The sequence below is a fragment of the Asterias amurensis genome, chromosome 6 (assembly GCF_032118995.1).
Source record: "Asterias amurensis chromosome 6, ASM3211899v1".
NCBI classification, from domain to species: domain Eukaryota; kingdom Metazoa; phylum Echinodermata; class Asteroidea; order Forcipulatida; family Asteriidae; genus Asterias; species Asterias amurensis.
Genome location: NC_092653.1, coordinates 9,564,212 through 9,581,499, shown reverse-complemented (window position 1 = coordinate 9,581,499; position 17,288 = coordinate 9,564,212). Strand labels below are relative to the sequence as shown.

General features: G+C 38.9%; 1 protein-coding gene across 1 annotated transcript; it reads right to left on the bottom strand.

Annotated features, from left to right (window-relative positions):
• Positions 1-4,658: 4,658 nt before the first annotated feature.
• Positions 4,659-14,869, bottom strand: LOC139938574 (uncharacterized). The gene is made up of 6 exons (XM_071934146.1): positions 14,472-14,869; positions 10,897-10,997; positions 10,029-10,176; positions 9,218-9,427; positions 8,786-8,826; positions 4,659-7,935 (listed from the first exon to the last, which is right to left on the bottom strand). The coding sequence occupies exons 1-6, from the start codon at positions 14,648-14,650 to the stop codon at positions 6,869-6,871; spliced, it is 1,746 nt and encodes a 581-aa protein (XP_071790247.1). The 5' UTR covers positions 14,651-14,869; the 3' UTR covers positions 4,659-6,868.
• Between the last annotated feature and the right edge of the window lie 2,419 nt (positions 14,870-17,288).

Here is a 17,288-nt window from a genome sequence, read left to right as displayed (position 1 = left end):
CAAGTCATGTTTAGGGTTTGTTACGTCCAGTTTGGGTCAATAGACAAACTCCTAAAAATGTACCCCATTCAGACGCACGAGGTCTCTTTTGTTAATATTATCTCCATCAGTAACCAACCCGACGGGCCGATGGCTAAATTAATCTTCATAATGGATTTGGCAAAATGTACATTCTGAGACCTGACCGACACACTGCTCTAACCAATTTTGTGAATGGACTTATTCAAAAGGAAACTTAATGTCGTTTTGCTTAACAACTTTGACCAAATGCAAAGCAAAGTTCTTTTTTTTACAGCTTCAAAACAGCCTTTGACGTGTGTGTATAAGTTTCACCATAGAGTAAGGAATGGTTTCACAATTCTACCTCCATGGTTTAAACTCTAAAACTGCAACATTATACCTCCATGAACAGACCGTATTCTAAAACGGCATTCATGTACCCATTTGAGTTTACTGGCAAAAGGTCCAAGGTCGCCACCCACTGCAACCTAAAGTGGTCCCACGGCGACCTTCTTCACCAAGCAACAGGTGGCCTGTCTCAAACCAGACAACACACCACTCACAATACACTGACCAGAATGGCTCTTTGTGTAAGGCCCCCCCCCCCCCCCTCCAACCCCAAAATGTTATTAATTGTAAAGTTCCCTTAGACACCTTCCAACCTATAGTCGGCCCTACCCAATGTTTCCAAATTATTAAGCTTCCGTTTGATCCCATCCTTGTTCATCATGATAATTCTCATGCCGATTGGAAGTAAATGCTTTTTTATAAATATTCTCCATTTAATCTTTTCAACAAATGAGTCACCCGCAGAAGGATTTCTAGGAAGTCTGATAACAACGTCGACCAGTGGTTGACACATGGTCACCTGCGAAACATCAATCTACGGTACTTAATCCATTCAATGCAAATTCGGTCAAATTCGTGAGATTGGTTTCGGATTTGTCCTGGCACCCAGCCTCTTCGACCCTTTCGACCCTGCGCGGCAATGAATAGACCAGTCCGGAGAAGCATGCTTAGTACAACACGAAAGTAACCTGACCAAAAAGGGCGGATCGAATGGCGGGTGGGCGTTCAAGGGGCAATGAATGAACCAATCCGGAGCACCATCTGCGAAACACTGTCCAATGAGTCGCCTGTCAGACAGATTTCTAGGAAGTCTGGTAACAACATCGACCAGTGGTTGACGCACGGTCGCCGCCCAAACTTCCTCCAATCACATGACTTGTAAGTGCGAGTTTGGATCCGGGTTTTGCAGACTTGCAACCCGACGTCTGAAACCACACAAACGTATTGAATTCCACACAAACAACCGTGTTGGATTCCACAAGGATGCCATACCACTGGACCTTCTAATTTTCAATCCAAGATGGCGCAGGTTACGCTTTTAATAGTATAGATGATGATAGTAGAAAACATCCCTTGAAAAAAATTTTTGTCTGAAATGTCATATTTGAGAAATAAACAAAACCATTTAGCAGTTAGGAGTTTATAACTCAGAGAGCGTATTATTCATTTATTCATCATGTGTATTCGGTTGTTCACTATGTTCTCGTGACCCAGATGGCCGATCGATCTTAGGTTTGTCAGTTTAAGTATACCAGCAACTGTTTTGTTGGCAAAACCAATTGTGTTATGTCCCTTTAAAGATAAATTAACTTACTCAGTAATAAGCCACAAAGATAACAGACTGAGTTCATTTTAACTTAATTATATACTAACTTTGGGTTGAACAAAGAAAGACACAGTAAAAGTCACATCTGAACTGTTTAGTTGAAAACAATGTCTACATTTTTGAGAAAATAGCAACAAAAATCTGTCACATTCAACAAGTACAAAGAATAAACTGTAAATAATAGTAAACTTGCAGGTAAAACCATGTAATAATTCTTGTTGAGGGAAGTTTTAATTGGCCCTGAACAGAGCCGGTGTGGTCTCGACGTTTCGAACAGTATACTCTGCTCGTCTTCAGAAGAACTGAAGAGGACTTCATCAAGCTTGCTGTATCCACCCACGTGTGACGTGTTAGCGGGTACCAACCGCATTATCTGACCGTATTGAGGGCAGCATTCAAACGGACACCAAAACATCCAAAGGCCGCCTAGCGGCGATCTTTGGAGATTTTATTTGTGGACATCAACTTTTATGGTTTCTAACAAACGGGGGACACTTCTGCATAAAAAAAAAAAGATTTTCGGTTAAACACGTTTTCTTATCCGAACTATATTAAACACGACTCCTTTCCTTGTAAGTTGCGTGGAAATCCAAACAGAGGAAACGAAACCGACATTGTAGTCATCCAGATGTGGTTGTTGTTTTTCTTTGCATCACGTTTTCGTTTTCTTGTTTAACATTATTGGTGCATTATACTGATTGTCGAAATAGTATTTTTTGAGAAAGTAAAACATAAATGGTTTATGTGGTGACTTAACTTAGAACCAGACAGTTTGATCAAAAACTGGATGGGTTGAATAATTTGTTGAGATTAATATTGTCATAAACTGTTTCTGTTGACTAAGTTTTATATACCAGCTAGCCAAAGACATAGGTATGTTGTATTAAACCTTCCATTGTGTGTGTGTGGGGGGGGGGATCGACCCCCAGTTTTTTTTTTGGCAATTTCCAATCAGTCTCCTGAAGAAATAAAAATTGAACAGCGTGCTATTTTAAATTAAATGATTATTTTTTTTATAAAGGGTTCCGTCTGCAGCAATGACGTCGTATGAACAAAAAAGTATCAATTCTTTATCTAACTCATTTCACACTAAACGTTTTGAATCAATATTAAAAGTATTTACGTAGAATGGGTTGAGAAAGTGAAGGTCAGTGTAATGCGATATAATAGTATCCTCCATTTCCTTTAAAATGTGCTCTGTGTGCACAGTGTTAGACTTGATTCAAGTCTCGTTTTCGTCGTGCGAGAGGCCCTCAATCATATCATGCCAACCAGCAAACGAAATGTAGCTAGTGTGGTCCCGAGAAAGACACAGGTACTAGGTTGGAGATGCCGGTGTGGCAGAAGACTCTGCCCCCCCCCCCCCCGCCCCCCACCGGAGATTCTGTTCCCATGCAAACTGTCTAGGTATTATTTACAGATACAGATTATTTACGGCTGATCAAAGTGGTGTACAAGATCATGTTCACTTCCTTTCCTTTTCTGGCAAAAGGTGACATTGCAGTAACTATAATTCCAATCCAGGTTTTCCATGCAAAGGGGAGGTGGAGTTATAACACAATGTTAAAGCAATCGCACAACATCGGTAAACAGTAATGTCCAAAGGCCCACACTTCGTGTATCACAACTTATATATAAAATAACAAACCTGTGAAAATTTAGGCTCAATCGGTCATCGGAGTCGGGAGAAAATAACGGGAAAACCCACCCTTGTTTCCGCACGTTTCGCCGTGTCATGACATGTGTTTAAAATAAATCCGTTATTCTCGATATCAAGAATTTGTAATGTTTTAATGTTTTCTCAAAAGGTAAAGCATTTCATGGAATAATATTTCAAGAGAAGTCTTTTACAGTTACCTTCTGTAAACCCTGTAAGTTATTTGTAAATCTGTGAACTTTAAATGTTTGTTCTGTTCAGAAAGTGTCCAATGGCTTTAAAGGCAGTGGACACTATAATTGGTAATGATTTAAAAATAATTGGTGGCATCAAACCTTATTTGGTAACGAGTAATGGGGAGAGGTTGATAGTATAAAACATTGTGAGAAACAGCTCCCTCTGAAGTAACGTAGTTTTCGAGAAAGAAGTAATTTTCGAGACTCATAATTAGATTTTGAAGTCTTGAAATCAAGCGTCTGAAAGCACACAACTTCATGTGACAAAAGTGTGTTTCTTTCATTATTATCTCGCAACTTCGACGACCAATTGAGCTCAAATGTTCACAAGTTTGTTATTTTATGCATATGTTGAGATAAAGCAAGTGAGAAGACTTGTCTTTGACAATTACCAATAGTGTCCAGCGTCTTTAAAACACGCATTCGATTAGAAATGGTATATCCACATCTGTAGTTTTTAATGTTGCCCTGTCAACACCAATGAACAATTTTATCATAAAAAATACACTAGACAAAAGTTTGTCTTGGAATTGTTACAACAATTTTAAGTAATTTAAACGTGAATAGATTATCACAGTTAATTTATGTTTATGAGTCAAGTATAGGCGTATCTTGTTGTATAAATGCATTTTTTACAAGGCTTGGTATTTCATAACTGTTTGCTTCTGCTTAGTTATATATCATATATTTATTGTTTCAGTAGCTCTTCATACAGTTTGATCAATATACATTCTATATAGTTTTGTGTGTACATTGTGCAATATGGAAATATATGTCGACTTTAAAGGAACACGTTGCCTTGGATCGGACGAGTTGGTCTTTGAAAAGCGTTTGAAACCGTTTGATATGAAATGCAGAAAGGTTATAGATAGATAATTTAAAAGTAGAATATAACGATCCACACAAGCATGCCTCAAAATTGCACGGTTTTCCTTTTACGTCGCGTAGAAACACGGCCGGCCATTTTGTGGAGTCAGAATGTTGACTCCATAAAATGGCCGACCGTGTTAGTTTGCGGCGTAAAAGGAAAACCGTGCTACTTGTGTGGATCATTATATTCTACTTTTAAAATATCTTTCTAACCATATGCATTTCATAACAAACGGTTTCAAACGCTTTTTAAAGACCAACTCGTCCATCCAATTGTGTTGAATGACCAATCAGCCAATCAATCAATCAATTAAAATAGAATCTAACAATCAACTAATTAATAACCAATAATATACCAATCAACCCTAATAATCAATCATCAAATTAGTCACTCTAATTAGCCAATTAATCAGTCGATAAAGGCTTTTCGAGTCCGTGGTCGCCTCTTCAGACCATACACCACCACCGGTGTCCAAGGGAAATCTGTCCGCCGGTGTGGCAGCAGGAGAATCTGTCCCTCCAGAGATTCGGTCCCCCATATTGCAAGCTGGGGCCCGTTTTGGCGACCCTAACCAGAAACATGTTTGAGCTTTGGTCATTGGTCGAGCGTTTTCGCGTGTTCGGTTGAACCGCTGTTCCGACCAAACCGTAACCGACTTGTTGGCTCGGTTAAGCTTGGTTTTAAGATGGCGGCCTCTAAAAACTAACGGAAAACGTACTGGAATTCTTTTTAAAATGAAATACTTTGAAGCATAACAATTAAATAATGTTGATAAAATTACAAAGACTAAGTTCCATTCCTCGATAATAAAATGACGGCTATTATATTTTGAGAACATAAACTTTCAAGAGATGTACCTGCGTCATGAACTGTTTCTGGTTAACCGACCCGTTTTCGCGTAGCTCTCTGAAATTGTTTCGGTCAGTGAATTTGACGTCAGAAACTTGTTTCTGGTCATGGTCGCCAAAACACGCTCCTGTGCACACACGTTTTTGATAGCGCCCTCTTTTGAATCGGCATCGGAGGATGTTTCAAAAGAGGGCGCTATCAGAAGTAGTGTGTACACAGTTCGCCGTATGGGGGGGGGGAGCAGAATCTCCTGCCGCACCGGATATTTCCGCACTAAACGACTTCCTTATCCGTTCACATTATTAGATAAGTTCTAAATTTTAAAAGAATTTTGTTCTTAATTTGTACAATAAAATTGCGAAACCCAGACTAGGCCTACAGAGTAAATAGTAAATAATAACTAGGATTTGAAACTTTGCATGGTGGAGATAAGATATATAGAAGAGTTTGCGGTAAATAACAACTACAGTGAACACGTTACATTTTGAAAAATACATATACAAGTTTACAAAGTCTTCATAAAATAATTGGAAAAAATACATGCGTGTGAATAATATAAATTTTGATTTACAATCAAAAGGTTTTCTACTTGCATTAATGACGTCACACTTACAAAATAACGTCACACTTACAAAAACAACAAAACGATTATTTAATTCAGTTAACATAGGCAATATATAGGCGTATGGTTTGTTCAAATGGCGCAAAGTTTCATGGTTCTATCTTTAGATTTTGATTTTACATCATATTAGACCATTATAAGATATTCCAACTAAGTTCTGTAATAAGACAGTACAAAATACACACATGGACACTTAGTCAACAACAAAAAACAAGTTGGGTCTAAATTTCCCACCTAAACAAAACCTTATGTTAAAACACCCATAGTGTCAATTTTAACACCCAGTCTTTCCAGTGTACCTAAAAATAACCCCACAAGGTTCATCTTGTAAGTGTATGTTCCTTGCTAACTGTGTACACAGCAGAACGCCGTAGCTTTCTTAAAAACAAATTTAAATTGTAGCCCAGCTGAGCTGCACAGCATTGAAGTTGTAGTAAACGTATATCACGCAAAAGCTAATCAATGGTTTAATAGTCTGATCGAAACCATTAATTGTTATGTCATCTTTTGGCAACCATTTAATTTACCTTCTAACTTTTAAATTTTAACATCACGGAGTCAGGGAACACTACCTGTTGGTATTTTAATTGTTATAATATCATGTTGTGATCTGAAGTGGCGTGAATTTGTACACAATAACTATTGAAAACTTAATATTTTTCACATTACTCCATCGCAGTTTAAACTGGTATCCCAGGAAATTCTGTACGCTGGAGATTCGGTTCCCCGTGGGCTGGAGGAGAATGATTCAAAAGAGGGCGCTATCAGAAGAAGTATGCACCCGGTTTGCCATCGGGGGGGGGGACAGAATCTCATGCCGAACCGGTCTAAATTTGACCAAAGTGATAAACTTGTTTGCCTTCACCATGTTACATGATTAAAAAATGTTATCAAAGCTGTTGGGGTTTGCTCCAGATTTGTGTTTGTTAAGAGCTTACCGTTGCAGAACCAACACTTGTTAGTGTTTAACCAAATGTTGGTAGTCGTCTTCATCCGTGGTTAAACGAGCGCCCTCTTTCGGCTCATTCTCTTGAGCTCTGTGGAAGTGGTCGTAGGGGGACGTGTCGTCAGTAATGGCTGCCGAACCGGGGTTCGGAATTATTGCAGCCTCGTATCCAGAGTGTTTATTTTGAGATTTTGGCTCCACGGTTAGGGCCAATGGAGTGTAGGTGTTATCGGGTTGTGGCTCTGACGACGAGATTGAATCATGACTTTCTGGCATGGGTATCTTTGCTTCTTCGTATCCAGATTGCTTGACGGGGGACATTGGGGCTGCAGCTTGGACCAATGGGGTGTAGGTGTCATCGTCACAGTTAATGGTTTGTGCCTCTGTCGGCGAGGTTGAAATGGGTATCTTTGCATCTTCGTATCCAGATTGCTTCACGGTGGACTTTGGGGCTGAAGCTTGGACAAATGGGGTGTAGGTGTTATTGTCATAGTTACTGGGTTGTGCCTCTGTCGGCGAGGTTGAAATGGGTATCTTTGCATCTTCGTATCCAGATTGCTTGATGGGGGACTTTGGGACTGCAGCTTGGATCAGTGGAAAGTAGGTACCGTCGTCTCCCATGGTCGGTGACTCGACAGGGGGTGATCTCAGATCGCTTCCATTGGCCAAAGTGGGTGATACGCCATCCTCTTTCCCAGGTTGTTCACTGCGTAACTTTGGATCTCCAGTAGGTACCAATGAAGTGTAGTCGTCGTCGACTTCATTATGTTTGACCCCTGTTGACGAGTCAGTAACCTCGTCGCCATCCTCGTCCCTGTTGAGCACAAAGTATGGATGATCTTTGGCATCATCCGTAGTAGTGTCAGGTTTCTTGGTAGCTGGTATCTTCATTTGCCCGTCTGAGACATAGCGGGGGTTCCCCTCTCTGTACCCACCCACCCCTACGGAGTAGTAGGTGTGGTCATCTTGATCTGGATCTTCCTTTGCACCAGGCTTCGCTGGTCGGTGATCATATGCGTACGAATACTCCATGTTACCGCCGGGTACCGGTGGATCTGGCAACTTTGACCTACTTGCATCTATTTTAATAATAATTGAGGCAAAATTACTATTTTATTTTATATGTATTGATATTGAAAGCACAACAAGTTTTGGTGATCCAGTGTTTAATCTCTGACACAACCAATGCATTTTACAACGACATTTTTATAGTAAAATTTAAAGGCACTGACACTATTGGTAATTACTAAAAATAATTGTTAGCAAAAAAACTGACTTGGTAATGACCAATGGAGAGCTTTTGATAGTATAACAAATTGTGAGAAACGGCTCCCTCTGAAGTAACGAAGTTTTTGAGAACGAAGTAATTTCAAAATATTTGAATTGAACCCGATAACTCATCTGAAAGCATGGGTGTTTTTCTTCTATTTTTCTCTCGCAACTTCGACGAGCAATGGGTTCAAATTTTCCGGGTTTGCTAGTTTGTGCATATGTTGAGATAAACCAACCAAGTAAGAATATTGGTCTTTGACAATTACCAAACGTGTCCAATGCCTTTAAGTAAAGTTGTATGCGTGTATGCGTGCTGGCTCGCGGAAGGGCCCTTCATTGGTCTTTTACACAATGGGTTTAAACCCAACAAATTTTTAAATCTTCAGAAAATGGAATAATTGAACACCAACAACAGAATCACACAAACTCGACCCGTAGGGGGGTGTGTGTGTTAGTGCCCTTACACACGCTAACTTACGGGGTACGCTTAACGATGGAACAATGCTACCCACAAGGTTTCTTTATCAATGTGGTATCATCCCACAGATAATTTCTTCAAACAACTTAATAATTGAACAACAGCAGCAGGGCTAGGACCCCACAAACCCGGTCCGTAAAAGGTTGTTTGTTTGTGTGAGTTAGATGAATAGTACTTACCCCTTGCTTCCAATGGAACACTTGACAGCCCAGCAGGGTTCCTATTAAAGCAAACAACATTATAACGCAAGTTAAACAAATTTAGCAGTGGGTCAAGTCGTTACACTTTTGTTTGGAGAAGATCAAAAGAGCGTACTCAAAAGGTCTACGCAGCAAGTCTTCAGAACTACAACTCGGCCAAAACGCATCGGCACAATGTTGATTTTTTGTGGGGGGTTCGATTCTATTCATTTTATTTATTGTTGTTATTACTTTATTTTAGGAACTGTATCTTCCCCCATTTAATAATTAGCTTTCTTAGATTAAAAAAAGCTTTCCATTCATAGTTGTTTTGGTCATTATAAAAAGAGTTCTCCCTATTCTATGTGACTCATGGTGACTCCAATAGTCGTTCATGTTTTTTTAGTGGAAGACATTTTGAAAGAAACTTACGACGTTTGCTTCACGAAGGACGGTAGTCTTCCTTGTCTTCGAAAGTAGAATATCACTGCACCGATGATCACCAAGAGTAGAAGAGCAAACAGAGACCCAAGAACAATAGCTGCCGTGTTGGATTGTTCTGTAGTGTGTTGTGCCAAGGTAGTTCCTGGTGTGTCTCCCTTTCTCTGAGAGGGGTCTGTAGTGGTCACCGGTGGCTCACAACTTTATGGTTTACAAAAACAAACATTGTGTTTTTTAAACATGCCATTGCTCTTGACTGTAGTTCACATGTCGAGGTGTGTCTGTTGTGATAATTCGGCCCATCTTTGAAACATAGACCTAAATAAGTACTAGACACTTTCAACAATTTTCAACAAGTTTTTCATTCGTCTGCTTCTTGTACTGACCACGAGTACTAAAACATTTAGTCCATCGAGTACATTTTCAGTTGAGTGACGAGTACATGTTTTCGAGTATAGGCCTATTAAGGTTTATTTGTTAGTCAAGTGTCGATTATTGATTCCGAAAATGAGTAATTGGACAGCCAAGTACAAGCACCGAGTACAATAAAATGATATCTGAGTAGTACTCGGGTACAAGTACCATACGAGTACTACAACAAAGTCAAACGGTGCCCTTTCTACGCTATGCTGCCCCCTGCCCTTTCAGTGTCAATTCAAACCACTCAATAAGCAACACGTACGGAAGTACCGTTAAGTCACCCATCCACCGCTGCCATGGTAGTGAAAACCTGACTCTACCAAACAATTTTTCCCCCGAAACAGAATCAGTTTGATGCTGAAGAGAGTGACGTTTTTTTTACCTGGGATACGTCATGTTTGGGTACCTACACACGCAGATTGGTGACTGTGAATCAGAAGGATGATGATGCACACACACGGCTCGGTCGTCCTGACAAATGACGCAGTTGCTGTAGCTACAAATAGTCTCATTTCCAGTGCAGAGGGTATCTGCCAGGAAAACAAATCAATTTGAACAGAGAAATTCAAACACACTCAGCAAAATGTTACCACATAATGAAACCCCTCATATTTTGCAGGTAATTATATGTTACATTTCACTAATAGTGTCAAAAGTTGTTCTGGCGGTAAAGTATGGTGGCCCGATGGGACGCCAAACAAAATGTATATGTGCACCTATTTGTAGAGTAAGTGAGAATGTTCAAAGTATTTTTTACCATAACAAGTATTTGCAAAGACATTGTGATAGCAAATGTATTAAAATTGATTGTTTGATCGTTATACAAAGCTAGGTCAGTTTATGACAATTTGTGTAGATTTTCCAGGATGAATTAGAAATGCAACAATCGGTGTAACTTTGCATTACTTCATAATAATTAGTTCCACATTACTATCGTCTACTGTAATGAACGATACAAAAGTTTTGACAGTTGCCTTGTTAGGACAAATTGCTGAAATTGAAAAAAAATTAATAAACATGTGTGATTTTGGCAAGTTCAATAAAAATCACTAGATATATCTAAAAAGATATGGGCGTAATTTTAGCATGCAAATTTGTTGTTATTAGGCATGTTGTATGCATTTTTATAAAAATGGGTTGCTTTACTGAAGTGGCGCCTAGTGGCGCCTAAATTTCAAATGTTAGCCCGCGTTCCCCATCTTTGGCCTTCGACCCTCTATATGATTTTTGTGTGTAACACGTAAACCTACCTTGTGGCTTGTTCATGCATTGATTTGGCCATGCAGCTGAGCTGCATATCTGTTCACACAACTGTCCACATCTGCCAGAAGAATCGCCGCACATTGGATAACTAATAGACATTAAATTGAATATTATTCTGTAACATTCGGATAGTATCACCACTTGCAAGGCTCATGTATTCGATTACTTTGCTGATACATTTCCTAAAGAGGTGCAAACGTCTGGATAATAAATATGATTCATAAATACACAGGACAGTTTATTCATTCTGATTGGTCACACGGTTTAATCGTTTGATATAAACACGGTTAGACGTTAGTGATTTAAACAAACTTGGGACCACGTCACCGCTCTGTCCCTTATTCAAAAATCGTTAACAAAAAACAATGCCTGCTGCAAAATAATTATGCGTTCAATGTTTTAACAAAAAAAATAAACAAATTCAAGAAAAAAAGTCATTGCCGCGATTGTTCTTTCAATGTTATTATTCACTTACAATCAAAGAAGTGCATTATATTTACTCGTATACAGGATGGGCGGTCGTGACTCCTCTTTTTCTATTTTGCGTAGGTTGCTTTTGCACAATATTCATAACGAGAATCTGAGAAAACCTTGCCGTTGGTCATGTGAAACTACGTGGTGTTTCTTATTAATTGAATCCCTTCATCTAGATTTCTGCTGAGTCATTTCACCATACAAAAATTATTAATATATATACAAATTGATGATTTTGTACCCTTTTCATAACAGTAAAACATTATACAGAAGCTGTCGAAATGAATCTATACTTCCTTGAGTTAAAGGCAGTGGACACTATTGGTAATTACTAAAAATAATTGTTAGCATAAAAACCTCTCTTGGTTACGAGTAATGGGGAGAGAAACGGCTCCCTCTGAGGTAACGTATTTTTTGAGAAAGAAATAATTTTTCCACGAATTTGATTTCGAGACCTCAGATTTGAAAAAATTTTGAGGTCTCGAAGTCAAGCATCTGAAAGCACACAACTTCGTTAGCCCTGGCGGCCTTACACTTTCGTTTTATACTACAGAGACCTTATCGCAAATACCAACGCGCAAGCGCAGACTGTTGAATGAGGTGCATTGTGGGATATATATGGATCAAATTTGGATACCAGCAAGACCACAATGCACCTAATTCCAAGCTTTACGCGCGCGCCCCGGTATTTGCGAAAAGGTCTAGTGACGTCCTGGACATCAGGGTACATTTCTGGGGCGGAAAATTTTCACAGCTTCATAACTCAAATCTTACCTGCGAGAAACCACTAGTTTCAACAGATTCACGTTCTATGGCGGCATACATTTTTCTGCGGTGGGTTTTGGTCCTCATATATTTCTCACAAATCTGTCATTTTCGTGAAATAATGCAGCTCCAGCGTTAAAAAATTTCCGTTTCAATCGTTTTCTCACAGTGTTGTCTGTTGTCGTGCGTACGCGTATACATTCGCGTGCAAGACGCATGATGCAAGTTTAGACGCATGAATTCTCGGTCACCGTATCTTGACTGCACAGCTTTAACACGCAACACAATTCAAAATTTGCGCGTCGTGCGTGCGTCTTGCGTACACACGGCAGACTGTGAGAGGAGTACGAACAAAAATGGGAATTCCTTAACGTTGGGAGCTGCATTATTTCATGAAATTGACGGATTTGTGAAGAATAACTTACGATCAAAACCCACCGCAGAAAAACATATGCTGCCATGGAATGTGAATCTGTTGAAATTGGTGCTTTCTTGCAGGTAAGATTTAAGTTATGAAGCTGTGAAATTTTTTCGCCCCAGAAACGGGCCTCAATAGACTGTGCAAGTCTCGCGCGCACCGGAGCGAGAAAACACGGCAACTGAAGAACTTAATTTTGTTATGAATCAAATCTTTGCTTTAATTTTTTCTTAATGCCGAATCTGAACAACAAAAATACCCATTAGAGCTTGTTTAAATTAGTTTTAGCTTTTTAAACTAAAACACAATTATCGGTTAAAGTCTATATATAGACAAAAGTAAAACTCTGGGACAAGGATGTTTGTTTGATCTTAAATGTTTTGAAACCCTTTTTGTAAATCTACGCCCGAATGTGAAACTACTGAAAGCTGGTTTATACGCGGACGCACGATGGTCCGCAAGGGCGTTAGATAAACGCGTGACACATTTTAAAGAGGAAGCCGACGCCTAAGCGACCAATGAAAAGGCTTTCCACCCTGCGCGGCCAAAACAAGCGTCTGCGTAAGTTTCGTGATCGGAGATGGGCACAAATAGACTGTGCAAGTCTCGCGCGCACCGGAGCGAGAAAACACGACAACTGAAGAACTTTATTTGTTATGAATCAAATCTTTGCTTTAATTTATTCTTAATGTCGAATCTGAACAACAAAAATACCCTATAGAGCTTGTTGAAACTAGTTTCAGCTTTTTAAACAAATACACAATTATCGGTTAAAGTCTATGTATAGACAAAAGTAAAACTCTGGGACAAGGATGTTTGTTTGATCTTAAATTTGTTGGAACCCCTTTTGTAAATCTACGCCCGAATGTGAAACTACGCAAAGCTGGTTTATACGCGGACGCACAATGGTCGCAAGGGCGTTAGATAAACGCGTGACGCAGTTTAAAGAGGAAGCCGACGCCTAAACGACCAATGAAAAGGCTTTTCACCCCGCGCGACAAAAACAAGCGTCTGCGTAAGTTTCGTGATCGGAGATGGGCACAAATTCTTAATTTTTACCAAGTAACCTGACCTGAGGTCAAGTTTAAATATCGGTTTTTCTTCGTTATAATGTTGACTTTATTTTTACTTTTATATATGATGTTAATTAGTATTACATTTTTAACAACATATGTCATTTTTATGATCATAAACTACATAAAACTAAAGTAATGGACGAAACAAAATCTCCCCAACGTAAATCTCCATAAGGTTGGGACCACAATGGTCCCGGAAGTTCAAATCCGCGCGAGACTTGCACAGTCTATTCTTAATTTTTTACAAATAACCTGACCTGAGGTCAAGTTTAAATATCGGTTTTTCTTCGTTATTATGTTGACTTTATTTTTACTTTTATATATGTTGTTAATTAGTATTACATTTTTAACAACATATGTCATTTTTATGGTCATAAACTATATTAAACTAAAGTAATGGACGAAACAAAATCTCCCCAACGTAAAACTCCATAAGGTTGGGACCACAATGGTCCCGGAAGTTCAAATCTGCGCGAGACTTGCACAGTCTATAGTTAGGACTCTGTTCCTGTGTACAGAGAAAGAGTCCTATATAGGGCTAACAACTTCGTGTGACAAGGGTGTTTTTCTTCTTTCATTGTTATCTCGCAACTTCGACGACCGATGGAGCTCAAATTTTCACAGGTCTGTTATTTTATGCATATGTTGAGATACATCAACTGTGAAGACTGGTCTTTGACATTTACAAAGTGTCCGGTACCAGTAGCTTTAAGTACTGATTGAAGTCTGGCTGTATATGAATCGAGTGGATCAATCAGAAAGGCAGTCTTTCTTTAGTGTAAATATTCAAGGGTTAGGCCTTATATATATTTGGCTTTTATTGTCTTACCTGTCGTTACAGAAATGAGCCCTTATCTGCATCAGCACCGAATTTCGAAGCATCATCGACTGTGCTGTACAAATGCCACATCGTTCATGAGCGTAGAACATCAGCACGACGAACACTTTCAAACTGAGTGCGACTGTCCTCGGTCCGGGTCCATTTTGTGCCGTACACGCCATGGTCATAACCCCTCTTAATGACTCGGTTTGTAAATCGTTACAACCATACACTGAAAATCACTTTTTATTATATTGTAAATTATCTTCGAGTAGCTAATCAGCATTATGGTGCAACCAGAACCAAGTCTACGTATAAACTGTAGCTGTACACAGCCTAGCAGGAAGTTGGCTGTTTTATTATTGTATTCATATTGCCACCAAAGTCATGTGTTCAATAACGCTCAGTACAGCCGCGTCTTGCATGGCTAGGTGTTTTGTTGTATAACAAATAGTAGAACTTGCTACGTCAGGTAATATCCTCAGGTATGTTTTTCTTTCATTTGGTAGTAAAAACAGGCTAGCAACATGGAACAGGGAAAATGTTAAAGGTGTTGTACAACACATACATGTTATGGAGTTTAGAAAACTATTTATTGTCATCCTCTATATGTAAACACACTATACAATCAACATGTGAAAGGACGGCAACAGGATGCTCTGAAAACAATGTAGTTATTAAAAAAAATTAGTAGATGGAGTCAATAGGAAACAGAAAAAATAAATATAACGAAGATTTTTATCTTATTGTATTTACATGTTATTTTAATTCTTCGGACAAAACAATCAAACAAGCACAGGCCGACCTGGGAAGGGCAAAAGTAAAAAAGTACACAAAGTACATATGTACATACTAAACATTAAACACTCTAAAATTGCAGTAAAATTTAAACAAGAGATGGCAAGTAAAAAGCAATTACACAAATGATATACACAAGAACTACCGCATAAAACATACCACAATTTAACTAAGGCCCTTAAAGGATAAGTTCTTCTTTACAATGTCCACAGACTCACACCAAACCTACAGGGCCCGAAGACATTGACAGTAGAGAGCCTCTCCCAAAATACCACTTAGTCAGGCGCTGCACCCCCTGAGAAATTATCAACATAAGTCAGAAATGTTACCTCGCGTCATGGTAATACACGATGGTAAATACTCAACAGTTTTTAAATTGGTACTTAAAGAGACCAAAGAACTTTTGAAAAAGGATTCTCTTCGAAAGTTCGGGTAATTTTTTCACCCAAAAATTTTGAATCTGAGAACCAATTCATGTGTGAATCATTTATCAGATTTCTCTAAGTTGGTGTTCGTTCGCGAATGCTGCGACCAGAGATGCGGTAGGTACCTACTGTCACCTCGATACAATGCCATTTTACAATCATTTCATGGAAGTAATGGTTTAATTAAAGAACATTTTCAGACTTAAAATCCGTAATTAGATGTCTTCATTGTGAACTCTCATTTTGCCACAGCAAGAAATATCTCAATTCACGAAAGCAAAACTTGGATTGTCCAAACTAAGATCGGATTCCTCATAGAGTAATAGTGTCTAAATTAGTCTTAAAAAATCGGCGTTTTGGTTCGCAAAAAAGTACTCCTGAATAATACCTTTAGAGGCCCTGGACACTATTGTTAGCATAAAAACCTACTGGAACGAGCAATGTAGAGTTGTTGATAGTATAAAACATTGTGAGAAACAGCTCTCTCTGAAGTAACGTAGTTTTTGAGAAAGAATTAATTTCTCACTAAAATATTTGAATTGAATTCGAGACCTCTGTCAAGCATCTGAAAGCACACATATTGTGCAATGAGGGCGGTTTTTTTTTCTTCTTCCATTATTCTCTCGCAACTTCGACGACCAATTGAGCTCAAATTTTCACAAGTTTGTTATTTTGTGCATATTATGTTTAGATTACCAAAGGTGTCCAGTGCTATTAAACAAAAAGTGTTTTCGTGCTTGGATTGTGTTTTATACAAAAGACGAATTTTTACGCTTAAGACACCTGAACAAAGCTCCTTTTGTAAAACATTTGTATGCGCACAGTCGATGCCATTGGATATTGAAGAAAGGGTATTTCCCCAAACAGTTTCCGTGTTCTATTCGTTTCCATTGTTGATAAACGACCGCGCTGGTTGGTATGGACGGCCGAATGTTACCAAAACATTCAGTTGTGCTAACAGATGTTATGAACAAATTCAACTTTTTTTGCAAACTTTCAATTAAATAAAATACCTCCCATAACTGGTTGGTTTTTTTTGTCAACAAAATCAACACAATGTTTGAATATGTTTGTACATAGTTACAAACGGTAGTGATCTGTTTTTGATTTGCACACATGGCTTTCCATAGTTTTCCAACCTGGGTTGGCAAAAACTCGGGCTGTGACGAAGGTCTATACACACAAAAAAACTCGATCACTTAGACTTGGTTTCAAGTCTATGATAAGGGGGTTAGGCTACGTATAGCACATAGTACCCGTCACACAGTGACGACACAGTTGGGGGGGGGGGGGGTTACACAATGTCCCATTCGAGCACCAAATGAAACACTGGTATTGCCATGTCATGGGACATATGTGAACTAGTGTTAAGGACTTGTGCATTTTATGATCGTGGAATTTTGACACACAGTCGGAGGAGAAAGATATTTAGATGTAGAATTATTGCAGATTGTCTTCTTTTTTTTATCGTAGAAAAGTAAGCAAATTTCAAATTTTATTAATGAATGCAGTTGCTTGTCCAGTGTCTTTTGGCATAATATATTGTTCAACAATTTGATGCTCAGCAGACATGAGCAGAGTACCAGGCACAACAATGGTACTG